The sequence below is a fragment of the Geotrypetes seraphini genome, chromosome 9, assembly GCF_902459505.1.
Source record: "Geotrypetes seraphini chromosome 9, aGeoSer1.1, whole genome shotgun sequence".
Taxonomy (NCBI): Eukaryota; Metazoa; Chordata; class Amphibia; order Gymnophiona; family Dermophiidae; genus Geotrypetes; species Geotrypetes seraphini.
Window position 1 is genome coordinate 16,681,231 of NC_047092.1, and position 12,243 is coordinate 16,693,473.

The window sequence follows — 12,243 nt, forward strand, 5'->3', positions numbered from 1 at the left end:
ACCCTGGAATAGGAATGATAATTAACAATTCTATGCGTACAGTGTGCGTTGTGTTTTTTTTAAAATTTTATTGTTGGTAGATCATTTTGACTTGGTCATTTTAAAAGTAGCTCGCAAGCCCAAAAAGTGTGGGCACCCCTGGCTTAGAGGGTTGAAAATGGTTTGGATGAATTCCTAAAAGAGAAGTCCATAAGCCATTATTAAGATGGATGTGGGGGATTCACTGCTTATTCCTAGGATAAGCAACATCAAATGTTTTATTCTTTGGGATCTTGCCAGGAAACATATATACTCGAATATAAACTGACCCAAATATAAACCAAGGTAACCTTTTTCCCCCTCTAAAAAGAGGAAAAAAAGTGGACTCGAATATAAACCCGTGGGGGGGGGGCATGTTAATATTCAAGTGCAGTGCTGTGCCTTGCCCTGCCCAGCTCTGCATCCTGTTCCCTCTCCCTCGCTGCTCTGCATCCAGCCTCCTCACTCACTCACTCACTCTCTCCCCTGCCTCACCAGTCTCTGTACTCAGCTCCCTCCCTCCCTGCTAGGTTCTGTACCCTTTCCCTCTCCCTCCCGATACCTTGCAGGCCTCTGCCGGGCCTGCTATGAGACCTGGTGGACCAGCGGTGGCCGGAACAGGAGGCGGGAGGGATCCCTCCTGTCACGGCCACTGCTGGACCATCAGGTGTCACGGCAGGCCCGGCAGAGGCCTGCAAACAGGTTCGAGAGGGGGGTGGCGGGTCTGTGCTGACCCAAATATAAACCGAGACCCCCATTTTTGGGCCCCAAAATCTCAGTTTATATTCCAGAATATACAGTACTTGTGACCTGGTTTGGCCACTGTTGGAAACAAGATACTGGGCCTGATGTCCCAGTATGGTAGGTCTTTTGTTTCGTTGTTATCTTCTGCAAGCCGAGCTCCAGCCTTTTCTACGCAGGATGAAGTATTCAAGCAATACTCACAGTACATACTCCCGGAAGCTGCGCTCCCACTCTGCCTGATTGAAGAAGTCGTAGAAATGGCAGCCAAACGTGATCAGCACAAAGCCAAAGGCCAGGAAACCAAAGATCCCTGTAATAGAAACCAGCACTGCATTTCCCACACATCAAAGTTAATGCCATCATACATCTAAACCTCTAGTCACTGAATACACCGTGCCCATCCTGTGGAAAACTCACTAGGTGGAAGATGATATCTTTCTTCTCAAAGGACCCTCGACCACAAGAGGGCATCCGCTCAAACTCAGGGGAGGGAAGTTTCGTGGAGACGCCAGGAAGTACTTCTTCACGGAAAGAGTGATTGAGCATTGGAAGAAGCTTCCAGTGCAGGTGATCGAGGCCAGCAGCAACCCAGATTTTAAGAATAAATGGGATACCTATGTGGGTTCCCTACAAGGGTCAAGTCAAGGAATAGGGTCGCTAGGGTATAGACTTGAAGGAGCGGGTCAGTAGAGTGGCAGTATGATTAAGGGGGTCAGTAGACTTAAAGGGTTGGGTCAATAGAGTGGGCAGACTTGATGGGCTATAGCCCTTATCTGCCGTCATCTTTCTATGTTTCTAGACATTGTGGGGGCCCAGGGCAGAAATTAAGAAAGGGCTCCCCTCCCCCGATGATCTCCCCACTATTACTACAATACATAATACAACTTTAGGGGGGGGATGCAACACCTGCTGTATTCGAGAATACATCTCGTATATGATATCCACTTAATCATATTTATTTGTTTGTTTATTTAATTTAAAAAAACATATATTCCACTTATACCTAATGGATATAACTATGATTTAGTGAATATCATATACAAGATCTCATATATAATATCCCATGGAGGGGCATAATCAAAAGAAACAACTAAGTCCATTTTGGGCCTAAGTCGCAAGTTGCCCAAAATCGGATAAAAGTCGGACATGGGAAAAGGTCCATTTCCGAAAAATACATCCAACATATTATTTTTTTTTTCAAAAATTGTCTAACTGTACGTCCAGCCATCTGATCGTCCAGACCGCTAAGTCGTTCTTCTTTATACCCTCATTTTCGACCAAAAATTCGTCCAAGTCAAAAACGCCTAGAAAAAGAACTTTTGGATATGGGAGGGGCCAGAAAAGTGAGGGACTGGACACCCAGACATGGCACCAGAGTAGCGGGGTACCTTACAGGGAACTGCTGTGAACTTCACAAATAGGGTGCCACATAAACATCTCACCACAACTCCCTTATAGATCATGGTGAGCCCCCCCAAAACACCCCCAGAACCTACTAGACCAACCTACTACCCCAATAGCCCTTATGGCTGCAGGAGCCACTTATATGGCAAGGTTAGGGGGGTTTTGGGGGGGTGCATATTTTTCACCATGAATGCAGTGATTAGAGTGGCTTATGGGCCTGGGTCCTCCTCTCCATTGTTCACTAACCCACCCCCAAGACCATTTAAACCACCTCTGTGCACCTCTACTAGGCTTTGCTATGCCAAGTGCTGATGTTCTGGAGGCAGATATGTGACATTTTTATTACAAATTTTATGGCGGTTGGGGGGGTCAGTGATCACTGGGGGAGTGTGTGGGGGTCTGTACTTTGTCCCTGCAGTGGTTAAATGGTCACTTTGGACACCTTCTTGTGACTTAGACCTGGTTTGAGATGGCCTAAGTCACAACGTCCAAGTTCCGTCTAGGCAGTGTTGTTAAACTTTCGGTTATATATGCAGTACGACTTAGTCTAGGATGGCCCAAGTCCCGCCCAAATCCTACCCTCGACACTCCCCTTAAAAAGCCCCTTTTAGCTCTGGGCGTACTGCAGCACTATGAAGTCCTAAGTCATTTTTAGATACATCTAAAACCCGGTTCGATTATCGGCACTTAGACAACTTGTCTCACTGATCATCTAAATGCCAATTTAGGCCGGTTTTTAGATGAATTTCCATTTTGATTATGAGCCCCCATATCATCTAACCAGGATTTGCACTTAACACAGCCATAGCACGTAAATTCATACTTTAATACACAAACACACATTACAGGGTCCTTTTACTAAGATGGACATCATAGCAATTAACAAAAAGCTCGACCAAGAAGTTCACCAATGGTTGGATACTAATAGATTAGCGCTTAACATTAATGAAACAAATGTGATGCTTTTTCCATGGAAAGATAGTTCTAAACTCATTTCTCCTATTTCCATAAAAAAATGTCCCCCTACAGTCAGTTAACAACATTAAAATTTTAGGGGTTATTTTTGATTATAAACTAACTTTCCATGATCACATTAGCAGTATTATTAAAGCAAACTCTTACAGGCTTCGTCAAATCCGCTCACTTTCGCAATTTCTTTGCTCAAAATCTCTTAACATTCTCATTCACTCCTTGGTGATTTCCAAAATTGATTATTGCAACGCCCTTTTTAAGGGAATTGCTCAGAGTGAAATCAAACGTTTACAAATTATCCAAAATGCCTCCATTAAACTCATATCAAAAGCCAGGAAATTTGATCGTGTAACTTCCCTTCTCAGGAAGGCGCATTGGCTTCCCGTATCTCACCGGATAACATATAAGTTATGCCTGCTTACTTTCAAATCCCTACTTTATAAAACCCCAGCATCTAATATAATAAAACCCTAAGCCACGCATGCGCACTCCCACCTGCGTGCTCCCGTTTTCTGTGAGCTGTAGGGCACCACAGGTAGGAGTGCGCATGCACGCAAATCTCTCTCTCTCTTTCTCTCTTCCCCCCGAGGTGGATGTCGGCCGCGGCGGCTGTTGGCAGCTGCAGACCGCGGCGGCTGTCGGTGGCTGCAGGCCGTGGCAGCTGTAGGCTGCGGTGGCTGTCGGCGACTGCAGGCCGTGGCGGCTGGCGGCTGCCAGCGACTGCAGGCTGCGGCGGCTGAGCACGGAGCATGGATCCACCAGCAGCGTGTGGCGGTCAGCCCAAGAAACCCCTGAACTACAGGCCGTGCCGAAGTTTAAAGTGTAGGAGGGGCAGGAGAAGCTAGACTGAGGGAAAAAATGATGATGCACAGGGAAATGGAGGGAGAGGGAATGCTGCGGCTGCTGCACAGGGAAGTAGGGAAGGAGATAGGAAGAAAGACACAGGGGCAGGGAGAGAGACAGAAAGACAGACAGACAAAGGGGGCCAGGGAGGGAGAGAGACAGAAAGAAAGACAGCAGGAGGAAGAGAAACAGAAAGAAAAAGAAAAAGACAGGGGTAGGGAGAGAAGCAGAAAGAAAGACAGACATATATTCTAGCACCAGCGGGAGGAAGGGAGACAGAAAGAAAAGAAGAAAGACACAGGGACAGGGAGAGACACAGAAAGATAGACAGACAAAGGGGGCCAGGGAGCGAGACAGACAGAAAGAAAGACAGCGGGACAGAGAGAGAGACAGAAATAAAGACAGACAGACATATATTCTAGCACCCGTTAATGTAACGGGCTAAAATACTAGTTTATTTATAAATTATTAATCCCTTATACTTCCAATAGAACGTTGAGATCTAATGAACAGCATTTATTGACGATTCCTTCTCTGAAGGTTATTAATACGAGACGACAATTTATTTTTTCTGTTACAGCCCCTCAAATTTGGAATTCTCTTCCTATTTATTTGAGGGAAGAGTGCAATCTGGAGAAATTTAAGAGTAATTTAAAAACTGTTCTTTTTAAAGATGCCTTTGATAACTAATTAGCCAGTTCTCTGGCTAATTCTATTTCTGTTGTATAATATTATGGAAATTTTCTGTTTCCCCTGCCTTATGTATTTTCCTTGATTGTTCTGCTTTCCTTTAAATATTTTGAAGTTCACTTCCCTTTCCTTCCTTGTGTTTATGGGTTTGTTAAGTCTGTTAATAGTCCTGTATGGACTTAATTATTGTTAAGTATTGTATTGTTCCCCAAATATTGTAATTTTTATTATGTTCATCGCTCAGAAATATGATTAAGCGATCAATCAAAAACCTTATTAAACTTGAAACTTGAATTTAGCATGCCCTAAAAGTTAATGCGCGGTTAATGCTAAGGTGCCCATCTATAATAATAAAATGGTAGCCCGCGCATGCGCACTTGCGACGTGTGTTCCCTGATCCCTTTTCTGTCGGGATGTGGCCGCACAAGTGCGCATGCGCTAGATGCCGCGTTGAGGAGTCGGGACTTAGGGGAAGAACAGCAGGCTTGGGAGAGCGGAGGAAGCCTCAGTGACACTGAGCCCAAATTCACAGGCCAGGCTTAACACTGAGCAGCTGTGTTAGGAGGGGGGGGTGTCTCGGAGGAGAGGGATCGCGGGCGGTCAGCGCCCCCACCACCTCTGCAAGTCTCCAGCAGCCCCTCACAGGGGCCAAAAGGTAAAGAGGACGGATGTGCGGGTCTGGCGGGGATGGAGAGAGGCGGCGCTGCTATACAGCGGACTTTCCCCCCCTCCCTTCAGAGCAGGCCGTGACAGCGGCGGAGACTCTCCTCGCCATTTTTTTAAAATCAAAGCCACTGCCGCGGCTCCTCTCTTGAACCGCACCAGGCGGGGATCGAGAGAGGAGCCGCGGCCAGCAGCTTTGAACTAAAAAATGAACTTAAGCTGAGCCCTACTGGCCGAAGTTTCTTTAACACGCTGCAGCGGCTCCTCTCGCGGTGCTGGCGGCGGCTGCCGGGAGGAGGGCTCCAAGCTGCTGAAGACTATCCAAATGCCGCAGAGCGGCCCAGAACAAGGCGGCCGACGATTGGCTGGGGCTCCCGGCTGAGAGCGCGACACTGTTAAGTGGGCGGCGCTGTGGCTGTCTGGGGGTGGGAGGCGAGGCCGTTAGCTCTCGGCATGTAAAGCGTGTACTCAGGGAGATTGTGAAGTAAATCAAACCTGAAGAGAGAGGCTGAGGGGCTCTGAAGTTCTTGAGTACTGATAGTTCAGATTTGTAATAGGACAGAAAGGAGGGGGAGGCGAGTCTTCCTTTCAGAAGAGGAGAGGATGGGAGAAGTCTTCCTTACAGCTGAAAGAATGAGAGAGGACAGAAAGAAAGAAAGACAGACAGGGGGCCAGGGAAAGAGACAGAAAGAAACAAAAGGGGCAGGGAGAGAGACAGAAAGAAAGAAAGACAGACAGGGGGTCAGGGAAAGAGACAGAAAGAAAGAAAACGGGCAGGGAGAGAGACAGAAAGAAAGAAAAGGGGCAGGGAGAGAGACAGAAAGAAAGAAAGAAAAAGAGAAAATAAATGCCTAAGTCTACACATCTATTCTAGCACCCGTTAATGTAACGGGCTAAAAAACTAGTAGAATATAATGGATAGCGCGCACTAAATCAGTTAGCACGCCTTAGTAAAGGACCCCTATATAATCAGGATTTAAACTTACCCAGTCTTAACATCGTCTCATTGATCTTACTGGCAGCTTTTTCACTCAGGAGACCAGGATGGTTACTTTTAATGGAAAACAAAGTCATTACACCTAAAAAGCAATGATGTATAAAAAGAATACAATAAATCATTTATCATTTCTACAGCGCTGACAGGCATTTGCAGCGCTGTACATTTAACATACAATAGACAGTTCCTGCTGAAAATTAGGCGTCACTAAAGCTAAAACCGCTTTGTGCGTCACTGAAGTGGCTTTTAACGTCCCAGCTTCGTTGAACTGGACTGTTTCTCTGACATATACCATACTTTGAGCTACGGGTTTTCAGCCGAATGAGCTCCAGCATCCTCTCGACTTCAGTGCTGAGAGGATCCTCGCATCTCGGGGCTGCTCTCCGTGAACACACCACGTTCGGGATCAGAGCCCAGCGCAGTGTGCCTGCACTCCTCCGGGGCAGGAAGGGTCTCCCTCACTCGCACACCATGCCTCATTGTCAGAGTCTGACGTACCGCACACCCGGGGGACAGACAGCTTTTCTCTCATACATCATGCTCGTTATCAGAGCCCAGTCTGCATGCCTTAGAGAAAGGGAGCTTCTTTCGCACACCATGTTCACTATCAGAGTCTGGTGTGGTGTGTCTGGTGTGGTGTGGTGTGTATGATTTTAAAGTGTTTGAGGCTTGTGCAGGTGAGGTGCAGGTGAGGATAGAGCTTAGGCATTGGTGGAATGAGGCATTATGACATCACATCTGAGCAATGGAATGTTCTTACTTGTGATTTAAAGTGTTTGAGGCTTGTGCGAATGAGGACGGAGCTTAGGCATTGGTGGAATGAGGCATTATGACATCACAATCTGAGATCTAGAATGTTGCTACTTAGGATTTGAAAGTGTTTGAGGCTTGTGCAGATGAGGACGAAGCTTAGGCATTGGTGGAATGAGGCATTATGACATCACAATCTCAGCTCTAGAATGTTGCTACTTATGATTTTAAAGTAATTGAGGCTTGTGCAGATGAGGACGGAGCTTAGGCATTGGTGGAATGAGGCATTATGACATCACAATCTCAGCTCTAGAATGTTGCTACTTAGGATTTGAAAGTATTTGAGGCTTGTGCAGATGAGGATGGAGCTTGCAGGAATGGGGATGGGACAGGAAAAGAACTCGCAGAGATGGGATGGGAAAATGAGTTCCCGCGGGGACTGTGAAAAATTTGTCCCCATGTCATTCTCTAGTCTGCACATCTCAGGGCCAGGGAGCTCACAGTCTCACACTCCTACACCATGTTCAGTATCACAAGCTAGTGAACTGTCTGCACACCTCTGGGACGGGGAGCGGCTTGCTTCTCTCTTACAAATACAACTGTGTCCAGCAACAGAGTCTAGTGTACTAAGAACATAAAAATACCCTTACTGGGTTAGACCAATGGTCCATCAAGCCCAGTAGCCCGTTCTCACAGTGGCCAATCCAGGTCACTAGTACCTGGCCAAAACCCAAGGAGTGGCAATATTCTATGCTACCGATACAGGTAGACCTTAGAAGCAGGGACTTAAGATCATTTATTATTCTATTGCCCATTTATTATGAATTTCTGGAAATCAATTTGGGACCAAATTAATTGTTTATTAGATAACCCAGTGGTATTATCATATGATACTGTGCTATTTGGTATGGCAATGAGAGCAAAAAGTCAGATTTCTACAAACAATAATAAATTATTACTCATAATGACTGGGGTTGCCATTCAACAAATTACGTATAATTGGAAAGATTGGAGTAGATTAAATTATAATTTCTGGTGGAATTCTTTGTCATGTTTATAAAATGGAGAGATTTATTGCAATACAGCGGGGATGTCTCAGGAAATTTCAAGATGTGTGGGAGCCATTAACAAAATATTGTCCTGTTTAGATGAAATTGTTTCCTTTAAATTTACAAGTTCAATAATGAGGGGGGAGGGGGGGTTATTTTACTATTACATATTCTATAAGATATTTGATTATATGGTAGGAAAGGGTGGGAAGGAGGGGTGATAAGAGTTTATGCTTTGTACCAATGATGATTATTAAGTGATGTATTTATTGTTAATTTGTTTGAACATATGTCACACTTATTGTAAGTTTGAAAATGAATAAAGAATTAAAAAAAAAAAAAGATGCGGGGAGCTTTTTTCTCACATTGATAACTTTTCTCATTGATAACATCAGAAGCCAAGGCAATATGTCTGTACAGCTCAGACACAGGGAGTTTCTCTCCCATTCACACTATCAGAGTTTGGTGTGTTTAAAAAGACAAAAGAAGCCCAGAGATAACGTACCTCGCACTAGGAAATAACCTCCGATGAGCAGCACCAGGCCTATTGGAGCTAGGACAAAGCCAGCACGGTAGAGATAATTCTTGTATCCCACAAAGCAGATCCCGCTGACCGAGTCCCCGTCCACCTGTCCAGAGGGAAACAGAACACCCAGGGTCAGGGTCTGGTTATGTAACCTCTGTGTCTCAGCCCTGAATTCCCTCCACTGTACCTGCTCCCACCCTCCAGTCCCCTCTGCGGGGAGGCAATATCCCTCAGCGCTCAAGTTGGCCGTGTGCTTCAACCATTACTGCACGTGCTCAGTTCAGTCACCGAACTGAGCATGCGCAAGAGTGCCAGCATTGTCAGCCGAAGTGCGCTGGCTAACTTGAGCGCTGCTTGGACAACACAGGCAGGACTCGCCCAGGAGACCTCTTCGACTGGTGGGGCTCGGAGTTCCCCACCAACCATTCAAGCAGAGGGTGCTTGAGCCGAACGTGAGAGGTCCCTCCCCTCTCCCCACGGCGATGCCACTGCTTCTATAAATTCATTACAAGTGATTCCTAAAAATTAATAAGTTGCTGGGTTGAAGAATATGGACTCTTTTAAGTTCCAAAATAAGGAGCAAGTCACTCTGGTTAATGTGACTCCCTGAAGCAGAGCCAGTGTTCGAAACATAAGTACTATTTTTAACTATTAATACTCTTAGCTTGTGGTCCTGTATTTGAAGTCCAACTTTGAAGGACTTTTTCTCCGGAGGAGCCTGCCTTCTCCTCCGGCACCCCCTGCACCGAGAGAGGAGCGTGGGAGCCCTGCTCCGCCCCCCTCCCGACACAGAGGAATCCAACTTTGAAGGACTTTTTCTCCGGAGGAGCCTGCCTTCTCCTCCGGCACCCCCTGCACCGAGAGAGGAGCGTGGGAGACCTGCTCCGCCCCCCTCCCGACACAGAGGAATCCAACTTTGAAGGACTTTTTCTCCGGAGGAGCCTGCCTTCTCCTCCGGCACCCCCTGCACCGAGAGAGGAGCGTGGGAGACCTGCTCCGCCCCCCTCCCGACACAGAGGAATCCATCTTTGAAGGACTTTTTCTCCGGAGGAGCCTGCCTTCTCCTCCGGCACCCCCTGCACCGAGAGAGGAGCGTGGGAGCGCTGCTCCGCCCCCTCCCGACATAGAGGAATCCAACTTTGAAGGACTTTTTCTCCGGAGGAGCCTGCCTTCTCCTCCGGCACCCCCTGCACCGAGAGAGGAGCGTGGGAGCCCTGCTCCGCCCTCCTCCCGACACAGAGGAATCCAACTTTGAAGGACTTTTTCTCCGGAGGAGCCTGCCTTCTCCTCCGGCACCCCCTGCACCGAGAGAGGAGCGTGGGAGCCCTGCTCCGCCCCCCTCCCGACACAGAGGAATCCAACTTTGAAGGACTTTTTCTCCGGAGGAGCCTGCCTTCTCCTCCGGCACCCCCTGCACCGAGAGAGGAGCGTGGGAGCCCTGCTCCGCCCTCCTCCCGACACAGAGGAATCCAACTTTGAAGGACTTTTTCTCCGGAGGAGCCTGCCTTCTCCTCCGGCACCCCCTGCACCGAGAGAGGAGCGTGGGAGCCCTGCTCCGCCCCCCTCCCGACACAGAGGAATCCAACTTTGAAGGACTTTTTCTCCGGAGGAGCCTGCCTTCTTCTCCTGCACCCCCTGCACCGAGAGAGGAGCATGGGAGCCCTGCTCCGCCCCCCTCCCGACACAGAGGAATCCAACTTTGAAGGACTTTTTCTCCGGAGGAGCCTGCCTTCTCCTCCGGCACCCCCTGCACCGAGAGAGGAGCGTGAGAGCCCTGCTCCGCCCCCCTCCCGACACAGAGGAATCCATCTTTGAAGGACTTTTTCTCCGGAGGAGCCTGCCTTCTCCTCCGGCACCCCCTGCACCGAAGAGGAGCGTGGGAGCCCTGCTCCACCCCCCTCCCAACACAGAGGAATCCAACTTTGAAGGACTTTTTCTCCGGAGGAGCCTGCCTTCTCCTCCGGCACACCCTGCACCGAGAGAGGAGCGTGGGAGCCCTGCTCCGCCCCCTCCCGACATAGAGGAATCCAACTTTGAAGGACTTTTTCTCCGGAGGAGCCTGCCTTCTCCTCCGGCACCCCCTGCACCGAGAGAGGAGCGTGGGAGCCCTGCTCCGCCCCCCTCCCGACACAGAGGAATCCAACTTTGAAGGACTTTTTCTCCGGAGGAGCCTGCCTTCTTCTCCTGCACCCCCTGCACCGAGAGAGGAGCGTGGGAGCCCTGCTCCGCCCCCCTCCCGACACAGAGGAATCCAACTTTGAAGGACTTTTTCTCCGGAGGAGCCTGCCTTCTCCTCCGGCACCCCCTGCACCGAGAGAGGAGCGTGGGAGACCTGCTCCGCCCCCCTCCCGACACAGAGGAATCCATCTTTGAAGGACTTTTTCTCCGGAGGAGCCTGCCTTCTCCTCCGGCACCCCCTGCACCAAGAGAGGAGCGTGGGAGCCCTGCTCCGCCCCCTCCCGACAAAGAGGAATCCAACTTTGAAGGACTTTTTCTCCGGAGGAGCCTGCCTTCTCCTCCGGCACCCCCTGCACCGAGAGAGGAGCGTGGGAGCCCTGCTCCGCCCCCCTCCCGACACAGAGGAATCCAACTTTGAAGGACTTTTTCTCCGGAGGAGCCTGCCTTCTCTTCCGGCACCCCCTGCACCGAGAGAGGAGCGTGGGAGCCCTGCTCCGCCCCCCTCCCGACACAGAGGAATCCAACTTTGAAGGACTTTTTCTCCGGAGGAGCCTGCCTTCTTCTCCTGCACCCCCTGCACCGAGAGAGGAGCGTGGGAGCCCTGCTCCGCCCCCCTCCCGACACAGAGGAACCCAACTTTGAAGGACTTTTTCTCCGGAGGAGCCTGCCTTCTCCTCCGGCACCCCCTGCACCGAGAGAGGAGCGTGGGAGCCCTGCTCCGCCCCCCTCCCGACACAGAGGAATCCATCTTTGAAGGACTTTTTCTCCGGAGGAGCCTGCCTTCTCCTCCAGCACCCCCTGCACCGAGAGAGGAGCGTGGGAGCCCTGCTCCGCCCCCCTCCCGACACAGAGGAATCCATCTTTGAAGGACTTTTTCTCCGGAGGAGCCTGCCTTCTCCTCCGGCACCCCCTGCACCGAGAGAGGAGCGTGGGAGCCCTGCTCCGCCCCCCTCCCTACACAGAGGAATCCAACTTTGAAGGACTTTTTCTCCAGAGGAGCCTGCCTTCTCCTCCGGCACCCCCTGCACCGAGAGAGGAGCGTGAGAGCCCTGCTCCGCCCCCCTCCCGACACAGAGGAATCCATCTTTGAAGGACTTTTTCTCCGGAGGAGCCTGCCTTCTCCTCCGGCACCCCCTGCACCGAAGAGGAGCGTGGGAGCCCTGCTCCACCCCCCTCCCAACACAGAGGAATCCAACTTTGAAGGACTTTTTCTCCGGAGGAGCCTGCCTTCTCCTCCGGCACCCCCTGCACCAAAGAGGAGCGTGGGAGCCCTGCTCCACCCCCCTCCCAACACAGAGGAATCCAACTTTGAAGGACTTTTTCTCCGGAGGAGCCTGCCTTCTCTTCCGGCACCCCCTGCACCGAGAGAGGAGCGTGGGAGCCCTGCTCCGCCCCCCTCCCAACATAAA

At 49.9% G+C, this 12,243-nt stretch overlaps 1 protein-coding gene across 1 annotated transcript in view; it reads right to left on the reverse strand.

Annotated features, from left to right (window-relative positions):
• The window catches only part of SMO (smoothened, frizzled class receptor), a 47,786-nt gene that overhangs the window by 16,036 nt on the left and 19,507 nt on the right, over positions 1-12,243 (reverse strand). Inside the window, exons 6-8 of the mRNA XM_033959213.1 lie at positions 8,636-8,759; positions 6,321-6,413; positions 964-1,072 (exon numbers count right to left, since the gene is read on the reverse strand). Coding sequence (XP_033815104.1) covers positions 964-1,072; positions 6,321-6,413; positions 8,636-8,759 — 326 coding nt within the window. The remainder of the gene's footprint in view (positions 1-963; positions 1,073-6,320; positions 6,414-8,635; positions 8,760-12,243) is intronic.